Source organism: Arvicanthis niloticus, chromosome 6, assembly GCF_011762505.2.
Source record: "Arvicanthis niloticus isolate mArvNil1 chromosome 6, mArvNil1.pat.X, whole genome shotgun sequence".
Classification (NCBI taxonomy): Eukaryota; Metazoa; Chordata; class Mammalia; order Rodentia; family Muridae; genus Arvicanthis; species Arvicanthis niloticus.
This window is the reverse complement of record NC_047663.1, coordinates 21,828,129-21,856,025: the sequence shown is the minus strand read 5'-3', so window position 1 is coordinate 21,856,025 and position 27,897 is coordinate 21,828,129. Positions and strand designations below refer to the sequence as shown.

At 49.3% G+C, this 27,897-nt stretch overlaps 1 protein-coding gene across 7 annotated transcripts; it reads left to right on the top strand.

Annotated features, from left to right (window-relative positions):
* Window positions 1-162: 162 nt before the first annotated feature.
* Odad4 (outer dynein arm docking complex subunit 4) lies at window positions 163-27,897 on the top strand. 7 transcript variants are annotated; one of them, XM_076935804.1, is made up of 14 exons: window positions 269-479; window positions 3,575-3,697; window positions 4,524-4,655; window positions 4,904-5,054; window positions 5,668-5,729; window positions 6,011-6,176; window positions 7,837-8,061; window positions 8,221-8,428; window positions 15,638-15,724; window positions 18,367-18,563; window positions 21,145-21,245; window positions 24,823-24,907; window positions 25,131-25,176; window positions 27,339-27,591. In XM_076935804.1, exons 1-14 carry the CDS (start codon window positions 366-368, stop codon window positions 27,448-27,450), a joined length of 1,809 nt encoding a protein of 602 aa, XP_076791919.1. In that variant the 5' UTR covers window positions 269-365; the 3' UTR covers window positions 27,451-27,591. The 7 variants fall into 7 exon arrangements, with proteins under 7 accessions (XP_034362504.1, XP_034362505.1, XP_076791919.1 ...); XM_076935805.1 differs by lacking the exon at window positions 27,339-27,591 and adding an exon at window positions 26,622-26,821; XM_076935803.1 differs by lacking the exon at window positions 27,339-27,591 and adding an exon at window positions 26,556-26,821.

Below are 27,897 nucleotides of genomic sequence, written 5' to 3'. Positions count from 1 at the left end.
TTGGAATTTTGCCTCCAATTCTCATTTTCTTGGCTTGCTTTGTCTGAGAGGCTTTCCACGTGGCAACTGGAGGGGAGAAGCAACCTATGAGCTACAGCGATCACTCTGGAGCGCCACCGCCCTGCAGCCGCCGGCCACGCGCTCAGCACTTGTCTGACCGGTGTGCGCAGCGTGGCGACACGGGCGCATGAGCACACTGGGCAGGCTCACCCCGGAGCCTAACACCGCCAGGGGAGGGGAGGGACCGGAAGTCAGACTAGCTCTCTGGGTTGCTAAGAGACCAGGCTGCCACAAACCAAGCCGGTGATTCTCCAGCCTCTTTCCCTTTCTGTATCTACTTCAGAATTTCCAAAAGTCGGGTGACCATGTCTGACGGCGAAGCTGATATCTTGAGAAGCACCTTTCCCTCTTACATGGCAGAGGGCGAGAGGCTTTATCTGTGCGGGGAGTTCTCTAAGGCCATTCAAAGCTTTACCAATGTGAGTTGCGCCTTGAACCTATCAATGCTTCGCCTTCCTCTTTCCCCTCCTCTCTTTTTCCTCTCTTCCTCCTCCCCTTCTTCTTTTCCTTCCCCTCCCTCCTCCTCTTCTTTTTTTTCTTCTTTCCTCTCTCTCCTTCCTCCACTCCTCTTTTGAGATAGACACTTGTTCTGTAGACTTAGGGTGGTCTCCGACTACCTCTACTTGCTGAGAGATGACTTCCGATGGGCACCCTCATTCCCAACTTGCGTTTTGAAAGAAAGTTGCCCTCCTTATGTACTCTGGAGGCCAACTCCCTATCTCGCAGTTGGCCTCTGGAGTGCTGGAACCCCGCTCGCTACCTGGACCCACCATCATTTTGTTGTTGATGAAAGGTGTGTGTGTGTGTGTGTGTGTGTGTGTGTACCACATGCATGCCTGGTACTTTTGGAAGCCAGAAGAGAGAACTGGCTCCCTTGGAACTGGAGTTGCAGGCAGTTATATAGCACCAAGTGCGTGCTGGGATCCAGACCTGGGTCCTCTGCAAGAGTAGTAAGTGCTGTTAACCAACAAGCCAACACTATAGTTCAGCAGCCCCCCATCCCCCGCTTCACCACTTAAAGATAAATATTTACATATGATGGATGTTTTGCCTGCATGTCTATGCATGCACCACGTGCATACCTTCAGATCCTCTAGAACTGGAGTTACTGAGGGGTGTGAGCTGCCATGTGGGTGCTGGGACTTGAACCTGGGTTCTCTGGAAGAGCAGTCAGTCAGTACTCTTACCTGCTAAAACATCTCCAGGCCCGCCCAATTACCGTTTGTTTGTTTGTTTGTTTGTTTTCATTGCCAGCAGTCCTGAGGTCCATTTTGTGTCTTATACTCCTGGTTTCCGTGATAGTGATACACCACTGTCACCTATAAGCCCTGGCTTTTGCCATTTTCTCTCGTTTCTCACTAATGTCTGCCAGGTGGTGACATAAACAGTGACCCATCATTACCTTTCTTTAAATGTTTCATGATTACCTTTCTCTTGATAAACTCAGTTGCCCATCCTTAGCTACAGAGTGCCCAAGACACTAATGTAGAAGTCTCTGGCACAGGCTTGCCTGTAAGAAAGTAGTTGGTGAAGTTAGCATATTAACCTTATTGAAAATTACACCATTGTACCCTGAAGGGATTGGGAGGGTTTTTTTTTTTGTTTGTTTTTGTTTTTGTTTTGTTTTTAAGGATACTAGACGTACTGCTCTAAGCAAAGTGCATGTCTGTGGGGGCTGGGTGGGTTACAACTATCACTTCACTGTATAGATGAGGAAGTGGATATAGAAGTTAGGTAACATGCCCAAGGTCACTGAACTAGCTGGGGTAGTGGAGGAAGGCTCCTCTGAGCCAAGCATTCAGACTTCAGTTGCCCGAGGTGCCCAACCTCCATACTGCAAGGTGTTCCAATAACCTTTTCCTTTGCAGGGCTGGAGACAGCGCTTAGTTGGGTAGAGTGTTTGCCTCCTGTGCAGGAAGGCCTGGTTTGATCCTGCTTTTGAGTGTGTTGTCCCACACTTTCAATCCCAGCAGCTGGCAGGTAGAGACAGGAGGAACAGAGATTTAAGATCATCTATGGATACTTAGCAAGTTCAGGGCCAGCGTGGGATACTGGGGATCCTGCCTCCAGAACAAATTAACCATTTCCTTCGCTAGGAACTGTATTTTTCTTTTGGGGTGCTGGGGCTTCAACCCCACATGCTTGCCAAGTGCTCTTCTACTAAGTAACAGGAGAAGCTCATAGCCTATTTGTCTTTCTGTCTTTCTTTCTTTCTTTCTTTCTTTCTTTCTTTCTTTCTTTCTTTCTTCCTCTCTTTCTCAAGACAGGATTTCTCTGTATAGCCCTGGCCATCCTGGAATTTGCTCTGTAGACCGGCTTACCTTGAACTCAGAGATGCGCTTGCCTCTGCCTCCTCAGTATGCACCTGAGAAGTGAAGGTGTGCATCACCACACCCAGCTCTACTTATTTCAAATGGCATAGCAGTGGGGCATGGTAGTACTTGTGATCCCAATATTCAGGATGCTGAGACAGGTGGATTTTTTAGTTTGGGGCCAACCTGGGTTACATAGTGAGTTCAAGACACACCTGAGCTAAACTAGCAAAACTGTTTCAAAAGACCCAAATTAAAGCAAACCCTTAAATGGAATGTTAGCCCACTAACCAATCCCAAGACTTTCCTCAAGTCCAGCTTCTGTGCCATTCCCCAATCTTCCACATCATTCCCTAGTCACTGCCTCCAAGAGAAACGACGGCCTGGTGGGCAGATGGAGTCAGAAGCCCGGCTACTTTGCATTCCCTTTCTCCTGGAGCTATCTGGTCCTAGAGCAGCTAAGCCAGAAAGTAAAGATGACCCTAAGGGCAAGTTAGAAGCCCTCCCATTCTAGGAAAGATAGCAACTGCTTCCTCTTCCTAGAAAATAAGGAAGGTCTTAGAGAGGGCAGACACAGTCTGATGCCTAGGGGAAGCCTGTCTCCCGCCTGCCTTCCTAGCACCAGTTTCTAGTACGTAGCCACCTTCCCTTGCGGCAATGTTCTCTTCTGTCTTGGTTACCCCAGGACCAGGACAAACATTCACCACAACTGTAAAGATCTCAGTCAGAAGGTGACTGGACATAGCTGGATGTGATGACTCCGCTTGTAGTCCTAGCACTTGGGAAGGCTAAGGCAAGATCAGGAGTACAGGGGCAGCCTCAGCTACATAACGAGTTTGAGGCCATCATGGATTATGTGAGGCCCTGTCTCAAGAAAGAAACAGACAGGGCTGGCAAAGATGACTCAGAGGATACAGGTACTTTTGGCCAAGCCTGATGAGCTGAATTTGATGCCCATATTTGGAATTTTATTTGGAAGCAAATGAAGTCTTAGAGGTAGTTCTCTGAGCTCTGCACGCTCACTGTTGCATGCATAGAACCACATGGGCCAACACGCACACAAAATTATTTTTTACAAAAGAGAGAGAAAAGAAAGGAAGGAAGAAAAATAGATAGATGGCAAGACATGGGGGGTAAGAAAAGTGCCTATCCTTCATTAGGGCCTCCAGATGGCTTCTGTCTTCCTCACATCTGTATCTTAGTTCCCCAAAATAGTGATAATTCTCAGTTTACTACATAAAGAAGAAAAAGAAGAAGAGGAAGAGGAGGAGAAAGAAAAGGAGGAGGAAGAAGAGGAAGAGGAGGAGGAAGGCATCTCAAGCCAGGTGTGACAGCATACATCTATAATCCCAACTACTCCAAAGACTGAAGAACTAAGAGGAGGGCTGGGTATGGGCGGTACATGCCTGTAACCCCAGCATCCACAAGGTAGAAACAGGAGATGGCAGAGTACTTGAGACCAAACTTGGTCTATCTACCTAGCAAGCTCCAGGCCAGTCAAGGGTACAGTTTGAAGTTATCTCTCCAAACCAAACCAAACCAAACCAAACCAAACCAAACCACAATGAAATTCCAACAAATCAGAAAGACAGAGAGGGAAGGAGGGAAGAAGAGCAAAGAAGACTTGGGCTAGGTATATAACTCAAAGGTAAAGAACTTGCTCCGACATCCATAAAGCCCTGTGTTCTAATCCTTGCATACAAAGGCTAGGGGATGAGTAACCCGAGCTTTAGATGGTCCTAAAATCTATTCTGTTTACTTTAGCCTTTGACATTTACATTGCAAACGTATGCAGCCAGCTGAAGTTTGCTGAATTTGGTAGACATAAACCATCTTGAAGTTGTACTGCTGGAAGGATTTGGCAGAAAGTCACAGATCCTCAGCCCAGCCAATTCCTACGACTTAACCAGTGGCTTCCTCAGTAACTGAGATAGAGCCTTCTCTGAGATCAGCCACATACAGATGGAGATGTTCATGTTCGATGAGCCAATGGGTTGGGCTGTTTGCATTTGATGAGACTCAGAGGCAGGAGTCCGTGTACTGACCTGGAGGGTCCTCTCGAAACTGCAGTAGGTGCAGGCCACCCTTCTGGGTCAGGCTGCCGCCTTACTCTTCCTGGCATCTGCCCATCAGAGTGCTTCCCTTTGGCAGGCTCTTCACCTTCAAAGCGGAGATAAGAACTGCCTGGTTGCCCGCTCCAAGTGCTACCTGAAGATGGGAGACTTAGAGAAATCCTTGAATGATGCTGAAGCCTCACTTCAGAATGACCCGACTTTCTGCAAGGTGACTGCCGGATGGGAGGGCTCAGTCTTGCTTTCCATTACATTTCCATTACAACAGACTCTGGTTACTGGTAGTTGAAGAACCAGCTGGATCACTTGGTGTCTGATGCCCTTTCCTCTTCAGTGCTTGCCTGCCTCCCTGCCTCTCATAGTCCAACCTTGACCTCCAACCTGGGACCCTTCCATTCTAACATACAAGTCCTTTAAGGTCTTGTCTCTTAATCTGGGTTTGACTGTCTTTCATTCCAGGGGATCTTACAGAAGGCAGAGACACTGTACACCATGGGAGACTTTGAGTTTGCCCTGGTGTTCTATCATCGAGGCTACAAACTGAGACCTGACCGGGAATTCAAAGTTGGAATTCAGAAAGCCCAGGAAGCCATCAACAACTCGGTGGGAAGTGAGTGAGCAGGGGGCTATGACCTTATCCAGGAAGGCTTGGGAGGGTGAAGGGTGCAGAGTGCAAGCAGTGACCACTGGGGAGTCTCACACTTAGACTTGGTTGTCGCTGAGGTCCCCCTCTGTCTGAGGAGTGACCTTCCAGCCATGCTAGGTGGGCTGCTTTGAAGTTGTCCTTTCTGAAGTCATATATAGACTAGAGTTAGGTTCTGAGTCCAGCCTTTCTGAGGCTGGCTCCTCCCTCACCATACAAGTACCGAGGGTTAGTTTTATCCATCCGCTCCACAGCAGAGGGAAGAAGGAGGTGAGTGAGGACTTGTCCCTGTGGATAGCAAAGTGTGGAAATAGCATGTGACAGTCTCCCTTTATCTGGGATCTGTCTGTATTTGGAAATCTGGCTGCTGCTGTGGCCTTGGGCCAGCGGGGACCATCTAGTGTCTAGGACAGTGTTTTACCAATCACCCTGCACCATTCCTGGATTAGGGTGGCTTGAGGCCAGCTTTGCCAAGGCCTCCACCATCTCCTTGCCAAAGGCAGCCATTTCCACATAAAAGTATGTGATCGGTCATGCCTGAGAAGCTTGACCCTGCTCAGTCCCAGCCTTTGTCCTCCAGGTCCTTCTTCAATTAAGCTGGAGAACAAAGGAGACCTCTCCTTCTTAAGCAAGCAAGCTGAGGTAAGGTGCCTGGTTCTGAGGCCACTTATTACCTTCAAACCCCTACTAACATTCCATTGGGAACATTTCACCTCTGCCCATCATGGGCCACCGTGAGATTCTGCCACAGTTCCAGAGGTTATCTTGGGAATCCAGCTATACCCAACCAAGCATATTTCATAGTTCTCAGCCCACAGAGGGTCTTGTAGGAGCAGGACTTCAGAGTCTTAGACTCTCGATCCACACTGCATACTCTGAGAGCTCCTTACTGAGGCTCCCCTGAATGTTCCTCCATTTTCCAGAGTAAGAAAGCCCAACAGAAGCACCTACCTATAAAGCATCTCTCATACAACACCAAGAATGAAATCAAGCGGAAGGGTTCGCTCAAGAGCGAGAAGACGGTCAGGCAGCTGCTCGGGGAGCTGTATGTGGACAAGGAGTATCTGGAGAAGCTTCTTCTGGATGAAGGTTTCAGACTTGTTGCTGGCAGGGCTGGGGCAGTGGGTGGGAGCTTAAGGGACAGCCTGTCTGGGAATGCAGCCAAACCCAGACCTATAGAAAGGTTGTATAGCGTTCTCACCCGACTGAGGTCACTGGGGAGGCTAGGCAATGGGCTTCTGCTCATATCTGAACCCAAGAAGTCCACATTCAGGGCCCCCACTTTTTAGTATGTGGGCTCCTTCATCAACCTTACATCACTGTGACAGAACACCTGAGATAACCAGCTTGTAAGAAGGAGAGACGCTGGTCTGATAGAGTGACCGATCCCTTTCATCCCACCAGAGACAGAGGCAGAGGCAGGTAGGTCTCTGTGAGTTCAAGGCCAACCTAGTCAATGTAGCAAGTTCCAAGACAGCCAGGGCTATAGTGAGACCCTGTTTCAAAAAAAAAAAAAAAAGATTTACTTTGGCTTAAAGTTTCAGAGATTTTATAGGTATTCAGGTAACTCTTATTGTTTCAGGGCCTGTTGTATGAGGAGCACCCAGTAGGACAGAAGTGGCCAGGAAGTAACAAAAAAAAAGGAAGGGGCAGAGACTCTAATACACCCCCCCCCCCCACTGGAAGGCATGCCCCAGACAGTGTAACTTCCTGACAATAGGTTCCTCTTCCTAAAGGTTCTTCTACCATATTCCAGTGGTACACTGGCTAGGAACCAAGCCTTAACACATGAGGCCGTTAAGGGAGGGACATTCAGGAGGCAAATCATAACCATTGCTGTAGTCAGTATGGTGGGTAAAAGAACTTGATGGACAGGTGGACAGGTGGTGGGATATCTGACCATGTCAGGACTACATGTTCTGAAATGTCATCTGGCCCATCCCTCATTTCATAGACAAGGAAATAGAATTCTCTGAACGTCCAAGGCGACAAGCAAGTCAGTAGTGGTGTCACCAACAGAATCCAGTTCGATTCACTTTCCATCACACCGTGCTGGCAGAACCCTCAAACTTAGGCCTCCCACTAACCTGGCATGGGGGTATTGCTCTGAACTGATAAGCCTGAGCAGGGGACAAATGTGGAAACAAATGTCCTCTCTCCAAAACTGGTTTTCCTAAGGTCAACTTCAGGGTTCTCTGCAGGGTTTTGGCACATAACTTTACTGTTGGCACATCTCCTTGGTAACAAGCCTGAAGGCTTCCTGGTCTCTAGAGGGCCTGCCATGGAAGGCAGGAGTGGCCTGAGCACTTATCCCAAGTGGCCTTGCGTCATTTCAATTGGCCCTCAGCTCTGGCCACACAGTAGACAGGATGAAGCCACACCCCTACAGCTCCCAGCATGCACCAGCTCACCTGGCACCTGGATGCCCGATGAGGCCTGGCAACGTGGACCAGGGTTTGCATTCAGACTCTTCTTTATTCCCCGAGGACACAGCTTGAAAGGAGGGACCCTTGAGTACAGGCTTCTCAGAAAGTTATCCAAGTGACCCTTCTTGTCCCTCCTATTTTGCCAGAAAAAGGTTCATACCAAGAATGTCCACCTAGCTTTCCATCGCCACCCCCATACTCCCCAGTTCCTCACTGCTGGGGCAACTGCAGGCAGGGGTCCTCACGGGGCCCTACAGCAAGGGCTCCAACCCTAGAAAGGGTGACTCCCCTACATGTGTGATCTCCTTGATGCCTCTCCACAGATCTCATCAAAGGCACCATTAAGAAAGGCCTGACCGTGGAGGACCTCATCATGACTGGCATCAACTACCTGGACACCCGCAGCAACTTCTGGAGGCAGCAGAAGCCCATCTATGCCAGGGAGCGAGACCGGAAGCTGATGCAAGAGAAGTGGCTGAGGGACCGGAAACGCAGCCCCTCACAGACAGCCCACTACATCCTCAAGAGCCTAGAGGACATTGACATGTGTGGGTAGTAGTCTCGGGGGTGGGGGATGGGATGAGGCAACATGATAGCTGGAGCCTCGGAGCCCGAGCCTCGGTGACCTGTGGATGGAAATTATTATCTGGGAGGAGTTAGCCCATCAACACAGAGTTGACCTCCTTGTCAACTCCTTCTCTCCCCAGTGTTGACCAGTGGCAGTGCTGAAGGGAGCCTTCAAAAAGCTGAGAAAGTACTTAAAAAGGTTCTGGAATGGAACCAGGACGAGGTACCCAACAAGGATGAGCTGGTCGGGAACTTGTACAGCTGCATAGGCAACGCCCAGATTGAGCTGGGGCAGATGGTGGCTGCCTTGCAGAGCCACAGAAAGGACCTGGAAATCGCCAAGGAACAGTGAGTGCCCTGTGGTGGCCAAGGTCCCTAGGCCTCTGAGAGCCTTTGCCAGGGCCGCTCATAGGTCGTTCCTACTTTCTGTCCCGCAGGGCAGGCCTGAGGGAGAGTCCAGTGCAGTTGGGGTTGAATACTCAGGACTGAGGTTAGAAAGCAAACCTAGGCTGCTAACTTTTTATTTTTTTTAATCACACACAGAAGCATAATGGCTAAATATTCCAGTGAGCTCACAGTGCAGTGGTCTGGCTCTTGGTGTTTGTTTTTTAATTTTTGTATCAGGCCCTAGGCATACCAGATATTTCTGGCATTAGGAACATAACAGTGTCCAGCTATAGCTTCAGATATCTGGCAGAAAAAAAAAAGTGGCATAGCCATTAAATTGCAATTGTGCTCCTATTAAAAAAGCAAAAGGTACCAGTGAGGATGCCTGGGTGGGGATGTTGGTCTAGCATGCTGGCTTTGTGGAAAGATCTGAGGCTGGAGGAAGCTTCAGGCTGGAGTAAGAGAGGGGCCAAGAGGAAGCTGGACAAAGTCAGGCAAGGCTAAATGAACCATGGGGTAACCCAGGGGATAAAGTCTGGGGCCCAGTAGATCCAACTGGGCCGTAGAATCTTAGGCAAGTTACTTCCCCACCCAGTCTTAGTGTTTCCACTCAGTACAGTGTGCTCGGCTGTCCCTACCCTGGTGTGGAAGGGAGGATAGATGGAAAGGTACAGGCCAAGAACTTGAGACAATAGGGGTGGGAATATAGCTCAGTGGTAGGGCAGTTCCAGTTCACAAACAGACATGCACACAGACATACCATACCATACACATTCATAGACAGACACACATCACACACACACACACACACACACACACACACAGAGACATGCCATACACACAGACACAAACATACACCACACATATGGACATACCATTCATACACACACACACACACACACACCATATACCATACAAAGGCAGATATACACCGCACACACACACAAACATACCATACACACACTCAGACACACATAACATACACATATGTATATATATATACTATACATACACAGACACACACAGAGTTATACCATACACACTCACAGACGACACACACATACTCAAACACACATAACACACACATACACACAGATATACTATACACACTCACACATACACACACAGATATACCATGCACACTCACAGACAACACACACACACACACACACACACGAGGAAAACAGAGACCAGAGACCCAAGACCGTCCCTATTTTAACAGTGATACCTAGTCTCCCTGAAATGAGCTGTTCTCAACTTGAGACTTCCTGACAGGGAATCCATCATTCTCAGGGGATACTGATTTTTTTAAATTTATTATATATTTGTTCATGCATTTATTCATTGTATGCATGAATAAATGCATACAATATGCATTGAATGCCAGAGCATTTGTGTGATCAGAGGAACAGTTGTGGAAACCACTTCTCCTATCACGTGGGTCCCAGGATCAAGCTTAGGCCATGAGGGTTGGCAGCAAGCACCTCCATCCACTGAACCATCTCCCCAGCCCTGAGCATCATGGTTCTAAGTCCTTTGGAGTCTTTCTTGGCGACGGCGTCCATTCAGCCACAGTTCTGAACTCTTCGCCAACTTGTATGTTGTTCAGTTTGCAGTGGATTGTTGGCACGTTCTTGATCTAATGGCTTCTCTATACTGCCACCAAGTGGGGACCATGCTTTACCACATGAGCCCTTTGGGGAGACAGTTCTTGTTCAAACTGTACCACTCACCACTTTCACTCAGTGCCTCAGCCCTTAGCCACAACTTCTCTCTGTCTCTGTCTCTGTCTCTGTCTCTCTCGCTCGCTTGCTCGCTCTCACAGGTCTTCAAAGCCACACTGCCCTTTGCCAGCTCTCCTTCCGGGTGACCCATGGGAATACTTTAGTATCCATCATAATACTGCTATCAGCCCTCCCCAAAATGGGCTTTTCCCAAGAGGTAAGGCTTCCCAAGATAACAGGCCACGGCTTTCGGGCCATGACCCCTGGTTGACTACAGTGCCACTCACAGCCGTGCACACTGGCTCCAGCTCTCTCCTCACTTAGCCACCATGCTCTCAGTGCCACCCACACCTGGCCAGTTTCCTGTATGTCTCCTAAGGGCTAAGGAGGGAGATCGAGTTATCAGCCATTAGAATGGAGCAAGGGGGTGGGATGGACCTAGAGTTGGAGACAGACACATCCTTGATTTCTAGTTCTGTCACACTCAGAGCTGTGTGGATGTAAGCCGGTCATCCCCTCGGTGTCCTCACCTGTGTGTACTGAAGGCCTAATGATACCACCTGGCAGGGATCATGAGGGTTAAATAAAACGTGCTCCCCCTGAGTATCTTAATCGCAGCACTTGGGGGACAAAGGTAGTTGGAATTCTGTGAGTTCTAGGCCAGTCAAGACTACATAGCCAGACTCTGTTTCAAAGAGAAAAAAAAAGTATATATAACCCCTTGGATGCAACCATCTCCCATAGATCTTTTTACTTCTCTCACAGGCCCCAGCCCTATTGTTTAACACACTCCAAGGCCTTTCTCTTTGAACGTCCTGTAAGCAATCCCACATGTAACCAATCACAGGCTGTCCCTTACATCTGTCCTGCACATACTGCCACAGGAGCCCCTGAACCTTAGCTACTCCCTAGAGAAAACCCAGGAGGCTTCTGGGTATCTCCCTCCCTCTGTCCTGCTCATGTCCTGACCACTCACCCTGAGCTTCCTCAGCTTCTCCCATGAAAGAAAACCCCAGTGGTTGCAGGCTGCTCTCAGTCAGTTAGGCTTTCTTTGGGCCTCAGCCAGCAAAGAGCTCTCTGCAGGTCGTTCCGCCCTTGAAAGGATCCCAGCTTTGCTTTTGCCTCCTTCAACAGGGTGTCCCTTTCCTCAGAGCTGGCTCTGTCAAGCTAATCCCACTCATTCATCAGACCCTGGAGTCAGGGTCTCACTCTAGGAAAGCCTTTGACCCTGAGTTGGGGTAGGGATGGAATAAGTGATTCAGAAATCCCACCTCCCCATCCTCTTAGACACTGGGCTTTAGGAAGAGAGTCACTCTCCTGTTACCAGTTTTTGCCACATAACTGGAGTGTTGTATCTGAGTACAGAATTCTAGACAACCTTCTTCCCTTTTTTATTTGTGTGTGTTTTGAGACATGATTTCACTAAGTAGCCCCAGGCTGGCCTCTAACTCCTGATCCTGCTACCTCTCTCTCTCTCCCAGGAGCTAGGATCACAAGCTCAGGCCACTTGGCTTGGCTAGTTTCTGCCTTTTCACCATCTGCAAACAGGGCCTTACCTAGAAGCTCCAGTCTAAATGAGTTCTATGCAGCCCTCCGACGTTCTCTTCAGCCACTTAGAGACTAGCCAGTGACTCGTTCCAGAGGCTTCTAGATTTTCCAGTGCTCATTTATTTCTTGGGTGGATGTAGATTTGACTTACGTGCCTTCCTGTTGCTGGTAGTTTGTTGTTGTTTTCATTGAGATAAGATTTCAAGTAACCCAGATTGGCTTGAATTCACTATGTAACCGAGGTTGATTGTGAACTCCTTGGCCTCCTGGCTCTACCTCCCTAATAGGTGCGCACCACCATGCTAGGTGTGCACCCACAGGATTGGACACTTCTTAACTTCCTGGCTGTTGGAATTATAGACGTGCACTTTCGTGCCGGGTTTATGTGGTGGTTGGAGGATCAAACACAGGGCCTTGTGTATCTCCCCGGCCCTTGCATTATGAACATTTGTGACGGGCTGGAACCTAGGCCTCACGCAAGTACTCTTAATACTGAGCCACATATTCAACCTTCATTTTTTTGTCTTTTGTTTTTAAACAAGATCTCACTATGTAGCCGTGGCTCGCCTAAAACTCACTGTATAGACCAATCTGGCTTCGATCTCACAGAAATCCATCTGCATCCGCCTCTGGGATTAAAGACATAAGGGTGTATACCACCACTGTTGGCAGCCCTCTTACTGATAGTATGAATAAATTAAGAAGCCACAGGATTTACCTGTCACACCACAGTAGATTACTCACTTTCTTTTAACGTTTTGGTGGTGTCGGGGAGCCAACCCAGGACGCTAGGCAGGCTCTACCACTGGGTCATCCACCCTAGCCCCAGGGGAGCCCACTCTGGAAGGGAAAACCTATCTCAGGCAGACTGTGAGAGCAGCTGTGGCGGAGGGTCCGTAGAGACACGGGCAGGAACACTACCAGAGAGGGGATGTGGGACCGGAGGCTTGGATTGGAAATGAGGAGGCCAAGGACCATCCTTAAGGGAGTCTGGCTTTACAGAAAGTTCTGCCACACTAGGTTTGACTCAAAACTGTGCGGAAGTCTCTCACCCCACCTTCTGCTAGTTCCCCTGGGACCTCACTGGTGTCTGTTCTTGTTTATGACATGCTCGTGGACTTAGACACTTACAGAGGATTTTTCAAAACAAGAATTCATTTCAGTGTTTTAAAATGAATGAAAGAGATCTGATAGTCTCCTATGTCAGGGGATCTTACAGAAGGCAGAGACACTGTACACCATGGGAGACTTTGAGTTTGCCCTGGTGTTCTATCATTGAGGCTACAAACTGAGACCTGACTGGGAATTCAAAGTTGGAATTCAGAAAGCCCAGGAAGCCATCAACAACTCGGTGGGAAGTGAGTGAGCAGGGGGCTATGACCTTATCCAGGAAGGCTTGGGAGGGTGAAGGGTGCAGAGTGCAAGCAGTGACCACCGGGGAGTCTCACACTTAGACTTGGTTGTCGCTGAGGTCCCCCTCTGTCTGAGGAGTGACCTTCCAGCCATGCTAGGTGGGTTGCTTTGAAGCACTGTGATCTGAAGTCATAGGTTAGAGTGAGGTCTAATCTCCAGTGCAAACAGACAACCAAAGGCTCATACCCTTTTGTTTTGTTTGGCTTGGTTTTGTTTTTGAAACAGGGTCTCATGTAGCTCAGGCTAACCTGAAACTCATAGTGTAGCTGAAGCTAGCCTTGAACTCCTGATCTTTCTGCCTCAGCCTCATGAGTGCTAGAAATAATTGTGTGAGCCACTATGATGTGCTGTTTTTGTTTTAAAATGGCAGTCTTACTATATAGCCCAGGCTGGCCTCAAACGCCTGGCTCAAGTGATTCTTCTGTTGCAGCCTACTGGGTAGATTGTAACTTCTGCCATGTGCCAACATGCCAGGCCCTGGCTTCACAGAAAGGTGCTGAAAAGAAGATGTGGAGAAGTCGGCCTGAGATGGGAAAGAGTGAGGTGCTATGGGAGCAGATCTGTGTCTGAGAGCTGTTAAAAGTTAAAATGGAGTCACCGATGCTAAATTTCCCATTACTAAGCTGAAACTACACTGCTCAGTTGACCCGAGAAAAGAGTATTACAGAGATAACTGCCCTGTGTGATAAATGGGCCAGTTTCAATTGGCAAGATAATAAAGTCTCCCTTTATCTTAATCCTTACAGGGAAAAGGTAACAGGAAGTAACCCGATGCTAGTCGATCTTATTTTTCTATTTTTCTGTCTCTGTGTCTTGGCCTTAAATGGAAAGTAATTTGGAAAAGACCACCCTCTTCCAACATCCTCCATTCCCTCCATCTTCCTCCATCCCCTCCATCCTCTTCCATCCTCCTCCATCCTCCTCCATCCTCCTCCATTCTCCTCCATCCTCCTCCATCCTCTTCCATCATCCTCCATCCTCCTGTACCCTCCCCCACCCTCCTCCATTCTCCATCCTCCTCCATTCTCCTCCATCCTCCTCCATTCTCCTCCATCCTCCTCCATCCTCTTCCATCATCCTCCATCCTCCTGTACCCTCCCCCACCCTCCTCCATTCTCCATCCTCCTCCATTCTCCTCCATCCTCCTCCATCCTCTTCCACCTTCCTCCACCTTCCTCCACCTTCCTCCACCCTCCTCCACCCTCCTCCATCCCCTCCATCCTCTTCCACCCTCCTCCACCCTCCTCCATCCCCTCCATCCTCTTCCACCCTCCTCCATCCTCCTCCATCTCCTCCATCCTTCTCCACCCTCCTCCATCCTCTTTTTTCTTGCTTGCTTATCTGTGTTTTCTTGACCCTCTTTCTAGTTTTATATTTACTCTGTTCAGTTCACTGAAATAATTATTCTATTTTGTGGGATGAAGCCTTGCTAGATTCTAGAAGCAAAAGTAAAGCTGATTATAATCTTTGAGCTAAGTTTTAATTGTTTCTTTTGATGGTGAGAGGGAATTTTTAAAAATTATTTGTGTATGTATGTGTGTCTATGCTATTATAAATGTACATGTAATTGTGAGAATGTACAGAAAGCAATGGAGACCAGAAGATGTTGGCCGTCCACCTCTAGCCTATTCTTTTGAGATGGTGTCTTTTCCTAAACCAGGGCCTACCATCCTACTTTTCTTGGCTAAGCATTCTCTCTCTCTCTCTTCTCTGTCTCTCTGTCTCTCTGTCTCTCTGTCTCTCTGTCTCTCTGTCTCTCTGTCTCTCTGTCTCTCTGTCTCTCCCTGTCTCTCTCCCTCTCCCTCTCCCTCTCCCTCTCCCTCTCCCTCTCCCTCTCCCTCTCCCTCTCCCTCTCCCTCTCCCTCTCCCTCTCCCTCTCCCTCTCCCTCTCCCTCTCCCTCTCCCTCATCTCTATCTCTCTGTGTGTGCTCACGCATGCAAGCATGCACGTACATCCATTCCATGGCTCTTTTGCCCTTTCTGCATCTTCAAAGCATAGGCCCACATAGATACATAGACATATTTCCCCCTCTGTTGCTGGGGAAAGCTCAGGGCCTTACGTATGCTAAGCAAGCACTGCGTGACTGAACTACACTCCCAGCCCCCTGACTTTTTCACTTCATACATCATGAACTCTTTTTCACATCTACCAATTACCATTATTAAGTAACCTCTAATAGGTTGTTTCTAAAATTAAAAAAAAAAAACATTTTAATTGTTGTTCTTGTTACATTATCTTGAGGTAAAGTCTAGAGGAAAATTGTTGAACCAAAGGGACATCTTTGTAAACTGTCAATCTTGGAAGGATCCTGATGATGCCCGTCTCAGGCTAAGGGCACAGATGGGTCTGTGTGACACAGCCTTGTCAACCTGGACATCTCCCCCCTTGGAACTCTGAATTCCTGGAGCCTGGGCCCTGGTGTTTGCCTTTTTCATCGTAATATCTGATTTCTACTTAATGGCTGTTTTGACTGCTTCTCCACAGTGACCTTCCAGATGCAAAATCAAGAGCCCTTGACAATATTGGCAGAGTTTTTGCCAGAGTTGGGAAATTCCAGCAAGCCATTGACACGTAAGTAACACAACTGCCCCTTCCCCACCCTGGGATCAGGACTTCTTTCCCTCGCACTGGGCTTCCAGCCTGGGGACATAAAGCCAGACATAAAGCATTAGTAAATGAACTGAACTTAGAACCGGGTGTGACCAATCATGCAAGTTATTCTAGTTATTTAGGGGGCCTAGGTAGGAGCGTTGTCCGTTCTGGGCCAGATAGAGCTACAGAGCAAAAGCCTATTGGAGAAGAGGAAGGGGAGGAGCAGGAAGAAGAGAAGGAGGAAGAGGAAGAGGAAGAAGAGGAAGGAAGGAAGGAAGGAAGGAAGGAAGGAAGGAAGGAAGGAAGGAAGGAAAGGGGAAAGGAAAAGAGGACCGGATGACCTAGACTCCTGGCTCTGCTGGGTGACAGTTGAAGCCCTAGTCTTTGGTCTATCCTTTGGTACTGGAGATCAACCCCAAGGCCTGGCATATGGAACAGCAGTACTCAGCCAGCACGTTACCTTGTCAACTTCAACAAGTCCCTTTTATTCACCACCACTGAGCCCACCTCCCCAAACTGACCAGATACTTTCAAGCTTTTCTCCCCCTTTGGCGTAGAAGTGTTTTGCTTGTATGCTTGCCTGTGCACATGTGCCTGGTTCCCAGGAAGGCCAGAAGAGGTCATCAGATTACCTGGGACTAGGAACAAATGTGAGCTGACATGTGGGTCCTAGGACTTGAACCTGGGTCATCTAGAAGAACAGCCAGTGCTCTGAACCTCTGAGCCATCTCTCCAGCCCCTGAATAAATCACTTTTAAGCTCTGGATCTTCTAATTTGAATAAGTCAGTGGAAGAAAACCAACATTTTCTCAGCATTTTCAAGCTATCAGAGGCACCCAGAATTATTCTCGGGCTTGAGAATTACATGGCCTTGGGCTGGTGACCTAGCTAGCTCAGAGGGTAATGAACCACCATACATAACTACTCAGGTTTGGTCCCTGGACCCCAAAAGGAAAGAACAAGCTTTTGCAAGTTGTCCCTTGGCTCCATATCATGCCATGGCATCTGCAAACACACACACACACACACACACACACACACGTGATGAAAATAAATACAGTTAAAATTTGAAAACTAATTACTCGGTCTTACCCTTGGAAATTTTAATTCCTCTCTCTCTCTCTCTCTCTCTCTCTCTCTCTCTCTCTCTCTCTCTCTCTCTCTTTCTTTTCTATTTTTGATTTTTCGAGACAGGGTTTTGCTCTGTAGCCCTGGCTGTCCTGGAACTCACTCTGTAGACCAGGCTGGCTTCAAATTCTCAGAGATCCGCCTGCCTCTGCCTCCTAATAAGCTCTGGGATCAAAGGTGTGCGCCACCACTGCCCAACTAAGAAGTCATTTTAAATCTATTATTATTTATTATTTACTATTTATTATTGTTGTGTGTGTTGTATGTGTGATGTGAGAATGGGGAGCAGGCATTTGTGTCTGACTAATTACTTGTGATGGCCAGAGGAGAACTTTGTGGAGTCAGATTTCCTTCTCTATACTTCCACTGGTTCTAGGATTAGACTCGGGCCACCAGGTTTGTTGGGCAATTCCTGCCCCATGGAGCTGTCTCACCAGCCTGGAACTCATTTCTAAGTGTCTCTTACTTTAGAGCTGATAGACCAAGGGACCTTTGTGACTTCCTTAGAGGCTCCTCCATGACTTTGTGTGACTGTGTAGGGTTTAGGGGGACTGCATCTCAACTCCCCAGATGGTCTATTTGAGGTCTAACCTTGAGGTTGGTTATCTGTTCAGTGGGGTAGGTGGGCATGGCCCTAGGGAGCCTCAGAGGCAGCCCAGACCCAGAGAGCCAGCTTCCTCGGCTGCAGCCACCCTTTCTGGAGAGACACTGTCCTTCAGGCCTCTGACACTTGTTCACCAAGCATCCATCCAGGTCACGTGATTTGGTGTCCTGATGCCCTTGGTGTCTGTGTACTGGAATGTGGTTCCTCCCAGTTGTTCAGTCACTTGAACTCACACTGTCTTGGCTCAGCCTCCCCAGTGCTTGGAATTACAGATCTGTGCCACTGAGCCTAGCTTAGTGATTCTGGAAAGCTATTTTTGTTCAGTTGCTTTTGTTGTTTTCTTACTGTTTGATTTTTGCAGTGGTAGAATTAGTCTAGGGTCTCATGCTTACTAGGCAATCACTCTACCACTAAGCAATCCCGCCAGCCCCCAGCTATCCCTTCCTTCCTTCCTTCCTTCCTTCCTTTCTTTCTTTCTTTCTTTCTTTCTGTCTTTCTTTCTTTGTTTTTTTTGTTTTTGTTTTGTTTTTCGAGACAGGGTTTCAAATCTGTGTCCTGGCTGTCCTGGAACTCACTCTGTAGACCAGGCTGGCCTCCAACTCAGAAATTTGCCTGCCTCTGCTTCCCAAGTGCTGGGAGTAAAGGCGTGTGCCACCACTGACCGGCAAGATACCTCTTTCAAACATTATTTTCAGTGGTTATGCTAAATTTGATTCCACAGATGTCACCAAAAATAGCTCTGACAGTTTGGCAATATGTTGGTACTTACTGATTCTGCTCTGGATCGAACTGGAAGAGTGCGTTTTCGTCTGCTCCCACAGGAAGCCTGGGTCTGCCGTGGCTGAGCACAGAGCTGGAAAGGAGCTGACCCAGTTCTTCTTTTCCTCAGGTGGGAGGAGAAGATCCCTCTAGCCAAAACCACCCTGGAGAAGACCTGGCTCTTCCATGAGATTGGCCGCTGTTACTTGGAGCTGGACCAGGCGTGGCAGGCCCAGAGCTATGGTGAAAAGTCTCAGCAGTACGCTGAGGAGGAAGGGGATCTCGAGTGGCAGCTGAATGCCAGTGTTCTGGTGGCACAGGCCCAAGGTAAGGGCTCAGAGACTCCCACCCTACCTTATTTCTCCCAGTGCCAGGCCTGTGGACGACAGTCCAGAGGGCTGGGTCTAGCATCTCTGCGCCTCCATTCTTACCATAATTTTGACAATGAGGACAAGCAACTTCTTTTTGTTTGTTTGTTTGTTTGTTTGGTTCTCTATTTGGGTGCTTTGTTTTGATGAATTAATGAATTAATTTAATTAGTAGGTTAGTTTTGTTTTTTGAGACAGAGTTTCTCTGTGGAGCCTAGTTGTCCTGAAACGCACTCTGTAGACCAGGCTGGCCTTGAACTCACAGATCCTCCTGCCTCTGCCTCCCTGCTTTGTTTTAATTTTTAAACAATATTTTTATTATTTCTTTGAAGATTTCACAGACATCTTCAGTTCCCCTCCTCCAGTTCCTTCCAGATCCACCACCATTTCCCTTCCCACCTGACTTTGTGTTATCTTTTGTTCCAATTTGTGTTTGCCCAGCTACTCTTGGGTGTGGGGCCTGCCTTAGAGTGTGAGCTACCTAGGGGGGGGGGGTCATGCCATGAAAGAGAACTGACCTCCCATCTCCAGACAGTTCTCAACTTAGGGCGGGAATTTGTTCCATCTCTCCTTTTCCATGCTGGTATTTTCTGAGGCTCAGCCTTGTCCAAGTCTTCTGAAAGCTGCCCTAACTGCTGTGCGTTTATATCACAACTATCCTGCTGTGTTTAGAAAACACCGTTGTTGTGAAATCGCCCATCTGGCTCTTAACAATCCTCCTGCTCCCTCCTCTGTGAAGATCCCTGAGACCTGGGATGATACGGACATCCCACTTAGGCTGGGCACTCTGCAGTCCGTTATCCTCTGCAGAGGTTCTGGGTCTCTATCTTAATTCCCATTTGCTGCAAGAGGAAGTCGAGAGCCGTGCTTAGGAGTCGTTAGGAGTCAGTTGGATGCTAGATTGATTCAGCCGAATGACGGTAGTGTGTTCTCTCCTAGGGCCTTGTAACTTATCTGGCCACAGGTTCTTGGCCCCATAAACAGTGCCAGCTATGGATTCTGTCTTGTAGACTGGGGCCTTAAACACCTACCACCCTACCCCCACCCTCAAAAACAGTGGTTGGATATTTCTATATCTCTTCTGCCACTTTTGCAGCTGTGGGTATATCTTGCTAGGCCAGTCATTATTTGGGTAAAAATGGTGCTTATTTGTTTTCCTTGGGCGGTGTGCATCTCTGCCGAGCCGAAACTCCAGGCTCCAAAAAGGAGCTCTTTTAAGGGCACAGATCTTTTACTCTGTCACTCGGCGGATTGGTCTAGGCTTAGCTCCAGCACTAGCAGGCTGGGTGTTCTCTGTCCCATCAGAGGAAGGGACTGGAGGTTCCAACAGCCGTCCATGGTACACACCCATCTCCCCATGTTTCCCTGCTCTCCAGTGGGATGGTGGTGGTGGTGATGATGGTGATGATGATGGTGGTGGTGGTGATGAGGATGAGGATGAGGATGAGGATGGTGATTAGCATATGTTGTATGTATTGTGTGCATGCACCTATGCACACATGTGCAGAGACTGGAGAATGATACAGGACGACTTCCTCTCAGGATCTTTCTGTTTCAGCCAGGTTGGATGGTGAATGAATGAATTGGGATCTACCTGTACCTGCCTCCCAGTGTTACAGCTACAGGCAGAGCTCCTGCCTTTAACACCGGTACTGAGGATTTGAACTCAGGTCCTCATGCTTACATTGCAAGTGCATTTGCCCATTGAGCCGTCTCTTTATCTCACTAGGTTGGCTTTTGTTGCTGGGTCCGCACCCCACTCCCCGAGACAGGGTTTCTCTGTGTAGCCCTGGCTGTTCTGGAACTCGCTTTGTAGACCAGGCTGGCCTTGAACTCAGAGAGATCCACCTGCCTCACTGGGATTAGAGAGGCATGTGTCACCCCCACCTGGCTCTCCCCATTTTGTTTTGTTTGTGTTGAAAGAAAGAAAGGAAGGAAGGAAGGAAGGAAGGAAGGAAGGAAGGAAGGAAGGAAGGAAAAAGGGAAAAGGAGACAGGGTCTTATGAGTCTCAGGCTGGTCTTGAACTTGACACATAGCCAGTAAGGACCTTACACTTCTACTGTCTCCACCTCCCAAGTGCTGGAGTTACAGGTGTGTCTCCACTCCCAGTTTCTGCAGTGCTCAGAGTCAAATCCAGGGGTTCATGCATCATAGCCTCTACCAACTGAGCCATGTCCCCCACTCTACTCTACACTGTGTTTTCAGAAAGCTACCTAAAGGTACGGATTGCCTCTCCAGGAACCATTCCCAGACGGGATTACAGTCCCCACCCTGGAGGTACACGTCGCCCACACCGTTCCTATCCTAAGATGGCTCCCCTCACTGAGGGCCTGGGAGCTACAGAGCTGGTCCCCGTGTCCCAGTCCTTAGTGCTGCACAGACCAGGAACACGCTCCAAACATGGGGCCAGGCTCCTCAGTGGTCCTCTGGAGCTGATCCCAGCAGACACAGACTTCTAATGGGTCCTGGCAGACCAGGGGCTCTGTCAAGCTGTACAGAGTGTCTCAGTTTGTTCTTTGCCTTCTTTCCCGATCCCCAGTGAAGCTGAGAGACTTTGAGTCAGCTGTGAATAACTTCGAGAAGGCCCTGGAGAGAGCCAAGCTGGTCCACAACAACGAGGCGCAGCAGGCCATCATCAGCGTAAGCACCTGTCCGCTGCAGGGCCGGGGAGGCGCGGAGTGGGAGTGGGGGGCTGTGCTCTCCCCCCCCCTTAGCCTTTCCCCAGCTGCTTATTACCCACCTGCCACAGCACACACGCTGGCAGGGCACTGGCCATCTGTACAGCAGCAACTGGTCCAAGTAGTGGTTTGATTTGAAACAAACAAAAGAAACAGAACTTTTACTAAACAATCACCTCTTCAATGTGCCAAGCACTCTGACACTTCCTACTGTCTTCTTTATGTATTATTAATACAATTATCCATTAATTAATGAGATATGAGGGCCTCTTTCCATTGCCCAGGCTGACCTCAACCTCCTAGACTCAAATGGTCCTCCTGCCTCAGGCTCCAATGTAGCTGAGACTATAAGACTCTAGGTTTGGCCATTACAGTACACACGGCTTTCCATTTTCCCTTGTTTGATGCTGATGGACATTTCCTCTTCCTTCTTTTTCTATTCTCTCTCTCTCTCTCTCTCTCTCTCTCTCTCTCTCTCTCTCTCTGTGTGTGTGTGTGTGTGTGTGTGTGTGTGTGTGTGTGTGTGTACGTGTACATGTGGGGGCCCAAGGTTAACACTGGGAATCATCCTTGCCGTCTCCCTCACCTCAATCACTGAGACGAGGTCTCTCCAGCAAACCCAGAGCTCGGTGTCATACCCAGACTAGCCTCACTAGCTAATAACCTTACTCACTAGGATACCCTGGTTTGGCCTGTGGAGACTGGAATTCCAGGAGGTTACCACATCTACCTAGAATCCCGGGTTCTGGAATCCAAACTAGTTCCCCAGATGGTGCAGTAAGTGTATATGACCTTGGCACCATCACCCCATCAACTGATTTTAGCACTTGCACTTTAAGACTGCTATGTCCTCCAGGGCCAGCTGGGAACATCTGGGCTCTCGTTCTCTTGCCTCCACCCTGGTCTCTGGAAGAAGGCTCTGTGGAGCTAGGAAGGCCTTTGGTATCCTCCCTGTGGGGCTCTCCAGCCTTCAGCTGCCCAGGTCCCAGCCAAAGCCAGCCTCCTACCCTTTCTCTAACAGACCGTCTTGTGCCCATGAACAAGTGCTTTAATCTCTGTCTAGAATTTTCTAAGTCCTCTTGGGTTTGCCTCCTCCAGGAAGCTCTCAGCCAACCCCTAAGTGTTAGCTTCCAGATCCTGGGGGGGGGCCTTCCTTGACCCCCTCAGTTTGCAGTCACCCAGCCACGCCCAGGAGGCAGCTGCTGGCCTACTTTAAGACTGCAAAGTTCAGTTTCTTAGTCAGTAGCCATATTTCAAGTGCACAGTAGCCACATGTGGCTGGTGGGAGCACACGGTACAGACCTAGAATAGTCCCACTATTACAGACATTCCTGTTGGGCAGTGCTGGCCTAGACTACAAGTGCCAGGGGCAGAGTCCACAAGTTAAATGAGGCGAAGCCAGGAGGTACTTCAGGCTTGTCTAGCCCACCCCAGTCTCCTCCCAAAGATACTGCTCCAGGTGGAAGTAGGACCTCAGCCAAGTCCAGTGATGCCCACTTCAGGGGTCCCCACCCATCTATACCTCTTCCTCCTTACCAGAGTCCTCGGGCACTTTCCACAGTGCCATTCTTGAGGCATACAGGTACAGGCGTCCCCCCAGTAACCATCTGCTAGAGTGGGTTTCGATGGGGGGACCTCTCCTCTAAAGCAGGCCCCTGGCTGAGAGGTGAGAGCACACAGCTCAGCAATATTGACATGGTCCAAGGGACCAGACTGGAGATATAGGTAGCAGGAGCTTGAGCAAGGAACAGGCCACCTTGACAGTGACAACCCAAGGATGCACCCAATAGGAGATAGGCCTCAGGCTGAGCTTTGGAGGACAAGCAGGATTGGTCAGGAATAGCGGGGCGCAGGATGGGGGGGGGTGTGGGAGCTGTGCTGGAAGGACAGGGGATGCCAAAAAAGAGACCTTTTGGGAGGAAAGTTTGTGGTGTGTTTGGAATGACCGTAGCTAGAAAAAAAATCCCTCCCAAGAGACCCCAATGGGTGCCCCTGCTGCTTCTGTATTTCTCAGGGTAGCTTAGGCCTGCCATATCGCTGCCCATTTCTTGTTGAGGGACACCTCAGAATTCCTGCCTTCACTCCAGCCCTGCCACGTGCTCCACGAGTCTCCTCGCTTATGGCCTCTCAGACTTGATCCTCGTGACCACCCACAGAGAGCACAAGTATTTATTGAGCACAGTTAGTGTAAGGTGGCTGAGTCCATGCATGGCTGGCTGTGATTCTGGCCCCATAAGAAGCTTGGTGTCTGCAGGAAAACCAAGGCAAAAGCATGAGCCCTTGTTTGTGAGTGAAGACCCCCATACTCGGGAGACCCTTCCTCAAGCCTCCAGATTTCGACCACCCAAAAATCACAAGAAACCATACCTGGATGCAATCAGCAGAGGTTTATTAGGGGAGGAGCCGGCAGTCAAAAACGACAAGCTCTTTAGCTCCAAGAGCAGGGTTTTTGGCCCCGTGTGGTGGGTTAAAGGGTCTTTTATAGCATGGGGTGGGGGGAGGAAGGCATTTTCGCGCGCTTACACATGATTGGTTGTTTTACAAATTTTGAACATAGCACTGGGAAGACCAAGGGAGGGGTAACCAAGAACAGTGGAACATTTCAGAGAATCTAGCCCAAATGATCTAGAGTCATGTGAGATCACTCTGCACACTCATTCTTCTCAAAAATGTGGTTTTCACCATGCTATTGTGTCCTATCCTGCCATTTCAGATTACTATCTTTACTTTTTCCGGCTATAGGGCTATGGCCCCACCTAGGTGGTAGCATCTTTATCTGTAGTCAGGAATGCCTTCCTGCCTTGGGCGAGGCTTGGGGAATGTAATCCAGCAAGTGTCCTTCACCTGGAATGTGAAGGCCTGAAATCTTATTTTCAGTTCCAAGTTCTGTAAGGTGGAAAAATCTACACATATTTCATAAAATGGCCTTTATAATTTTTCACTCTACATGAGCAACACCGTAAGAGACCAAGGAGATTCAGAGTGAGAGCCCTGGTCTCCTGAGAGGCAGGGCTGAGGTTACCGTGAAGGCTGGGCAGTGACTTCATTAATTTGTCGTCAGTGACTCCTTGTGGGACCAGGTCTGAGACCCCCACCTCACCCACCTGCACTGCCATCTCCAGACATGAAACCTGACAGGGCAGGCCCTAGAACCATGTTGCCCACTAGGCATCCAGTTACACATAGCCTAAGGCGGCAGTTACTGAGCTCTGTGCCAGCCTCTGACAAAGATGGAGGCTCTTCAAGATCCCACAGAAAGCAGGGCGTGTGGGGAGATGCTTGTAATCCCTTCAGAGGCAGAAACTTGCGATCTGCAGGATGACCGTGCTTTTGAGACCAGCTTGGACCACATACTTAATGAGACCGTTTCAAAACAAAGCAACCAGCTGGATGTTGGTGGCGGATGCTTGTAATCCCAGCACTTAGAAAGCGGAGACAGGAATTTGAGTCCAGCCAGGAGTAGAGAGTAATACCCTGTCTCAAACAAAAAAAAAGAGGGGGGGGGTTCACCAGCTCCTCTGCTCCTCTGCCTTCCACAGGCCTTAGACGACGCCAATAAGGGCATCATTGAAGAACTTAAGAAAACGAACTACAGGGAGATACTCAGGGAAAAGGCAGAGAGACGTGAGTCACTACCCCTTCTGTCCGTCCTGCACCTCCTCTACTGACTGCCCTGCCTCACTCCCCACTCATCCCCAAGACCATTGCCCTCTGAGTTATGCTCACGTAGTTGCCAGCAGCAGCTGTGTCTCTTCCTGGATCAGGATGGGAAAGCATTCAGTTCACCTTGGTCTGGTTTTTGCCCCCAGCTCAGCTGCCCTATGACTTCGTTCTGTTCTGTCTTCAGGTTGTTCATGGGGAATTTACCATTTTTATCACTCGAAGTGTGCCAGGTAGGTGTTAAATTCTCAGACAGACTGGGGCTCTGCTCTGCAGGGGCCCACAGCCCACAGGACCACTTCCCTGCAGGACACAGCAAGAGCAGACTCTGGCAGGATGACAGGGCCACACCCAAGTCCATCACTGCCAATCAGATACAGTGTAAAACACTGGTCCCTCTCACTCTGCCCTTGTACTGGGTTGGAGGCTGTGTGAGGCTGGTGACCACCAGATCACATGCTGGGGGGGAGGGGGCATGCCGCCTAGCCACTCCCCAGCCCACCTGTCTGCGGTTGCTCGTCTGGAACCTCAGGTACTGTGTAGCAGTAGTACTCCGGACCTGCAGGGAGCAAGGGGCCTTTGACACCCCCTCCCCAGGCTCTGCTCGCCCACAGGGAAGGTCTGAGGGAAAGAGAGTCAAATTATGGGCGAGCACAGAAGAGCTGGTTTAAGAAGCATCTGGTCTCCATTTGGTGCCCTGCTGCCAGGCATTCTGGGAGTGTGGTAGGCACTACCTCCCTCTTACTGGGAACACTGTTGAAGAGGGGCTTAGAAATCCACAGTGGTTTTCAGTCTGGCCATCTACCCTTAGATCCTGGGCTTCAACCATGATTACACAATGATTTTGGTAACAAATGGCCTTTGCCTCACTCTGTAGGACCCTGACCTCTCAGCCATGATGTGGTGGTGGTGTCCAGGGGGACTGAGCCCGGTGTGGATTATTAGCTAAAGCCCCCCCCCCCCCAAGATTCAAGGGAAAGTCCTTTCTTGTCCCCAAGGCTCCCACAGCAGAGCAGCCAGATGGCAGCTTGCCCTTATTGCACACATACGTGTGTGGATACACATGTGTACCATGTATGTGGAAAACAGAGGCTGACCTCCGATTCCAGCCTCGTCTGGCTAGTCACATTTGCTCCAGGGATCACCTGCTTCAACCTCCTGAGAACCAGGATTTACTGGCCGGCCACCACAACTGCCCAGGTTTTTGTTTTTCTGTTTTGGTGTGTTGTTTTTGTTTATTTTGAGGCAGTGTCTCGTGCATCCCAGCCTGGCCTCAGAGTTACTCTATAGCAGGAGTCATCAACTCCTGGTCTTCCTCTAGCCTCTAACCGCCAAGTCCTGGGTTTACAGGTGTGTGCCTCCAGTTCTCAGGGCTCAGGACTCAGGGTCATGCACTGTGCCATCTCTCCAGTAGCTGATTTCCTCAAAGAGAGATCAGGCCTCTGTTTGTAGATTGCATGGAGCAATTAAAAAAACAAAAACAAAAACACTGGAGCGGTGGATAGGGGCTGGGGAGTTGGGGGTAGGCAGGAAAGCAGCTTCCCTTCCTCTGGGCCACAGGCAGAGGAAAGATCCCCTGCCTTCTCATGGAGACACTTCCTTCTCTGAACAGAAGAGGGCACTGTTGTTTATCTTTTTACCTCGGGATGGCTGAGATCCTGTTAAACCACTATTGCAGACTTCCCCCTGAGCAGCTTCCAGGAAGAAGAGCATGGAGGATACCTAGGAGGTAATAGTGACTTTTCTACAATTGTCAGACAAGGAGCAGGAATCCTAAGATGGCAGCTCTCCAGCAGCCCCTCCTGCTTACAGCCTGCTCACATGTTTACAAAAGAACTCAACACTGACTGCTCCCCAGAGACAAATACAACGGTGGCAGGATGGGGCCAGTGGAAAAAAGACCCCATGTCGCTTGTCAACACCTATGTCATTTTGTCAAGGGAGGAAGGATGTCTTTTGCATCACAGTGGTGGAGGCAAGGTTGTGGGAGACTCTGTTACAGTGTGATGTATCAGAGCAGGAGCCTGTGGCAGTGGCTGCTCGCATGGCATGGACCAAAGAGGAAGCACCCATGCCATTTCCTGTAGGGAAAGGAGGTCCAGGGTTCCAATTCTGGTTTTGGTCTTTCTTGGAGGGAGATGGTAGTGAGATCTCCTTTATGCCAATCTCGGGTCCCCTTGCAATTGCATGGTAATCCAGCTACGGTATGACACATGCATCATCTCACCGGATGCCACAGCAGAGCTTCTTCAGGACCCAAGCAATGACTGGTTCCCTCCCTTGGAAAGAGTGTGACATGTGACACCATGTGACCAAGGCCACCCTCAGGTCTTTGCTCTGAGAAGCACAGGCCGAGTGGTTCACCCTGCCCCAACCACCCTGTTCTGTTTTTCAGAGGACATCAGTTTACAGATGGATTTGCAGGTAGCATCGGAGAAGGAAACGAAACGAGGCCGAGACGAGCAGGAGAGGGTGGTGAAACAGTGGGAGAGGGATCCGGAGAGTGAGAGTGAGAGAGACGACGAGGGCTCAAAGCAGAGGCTGAAGGTGGAAGAGCCAGACAGAAGCAGCTCAGGAGGACCCAGCAAAAAACAAGGAGACAGTCACTCTTCAAACCAAGGGATCAGGAGAGAGTCCAGGGAAATCTACAGAAGGATCTCGGACGACTCCACCCACCCACCCTCAGAGGACTTAGGCCCAAAACAAGAGAAGAAACCAGCAGAAGCAGCCAGGGGAGAGGTCCAAAAGTTGGAGACAACAAAAGAGGAGGAGAAGCCGAAAGCCTGAGCTACTCAACAGCTGAGAAGGGATGAAAACTGGCTTAGTAGCCATGAGGTTCAGGAGCACACGTTCCCGGGCAAGATGTTTCGGATAGAAAAAACTGGGAGACTGACTTCAACAGACCACCCCATGCGCCCCAGTTCCCCATTAAATATGCATCTTTAATTTTTACA

What these genes read in the sequence shown, in the direction of transcription:
- Odad4 (XM_076935801.1), top strand. Translation starts at nt 366, where the DNA reads ATGTCTGACGGCGAAGCTGATATCTTGAGAAGCACCTTTCCCTCTTAC. An exon ending in CATCAACAACTCGGTGGGAA is followed by an intron (nt 5,055 to 5,667) that starts GTGAGTGAGCAG and finishes TTTGTCCTCCAG; the next exon opens with GTCCTTCTTCAATTAAGCTG. An exon ending in CTGGAAATCGCCAAGGAACA is followed by an intron (nt 8,429 to 15,637) that starts GTGAGTGCCCTG and finishes GCTTCTCCACAG; the next exon opens with TGACCTTCCAGATGCAAAAT.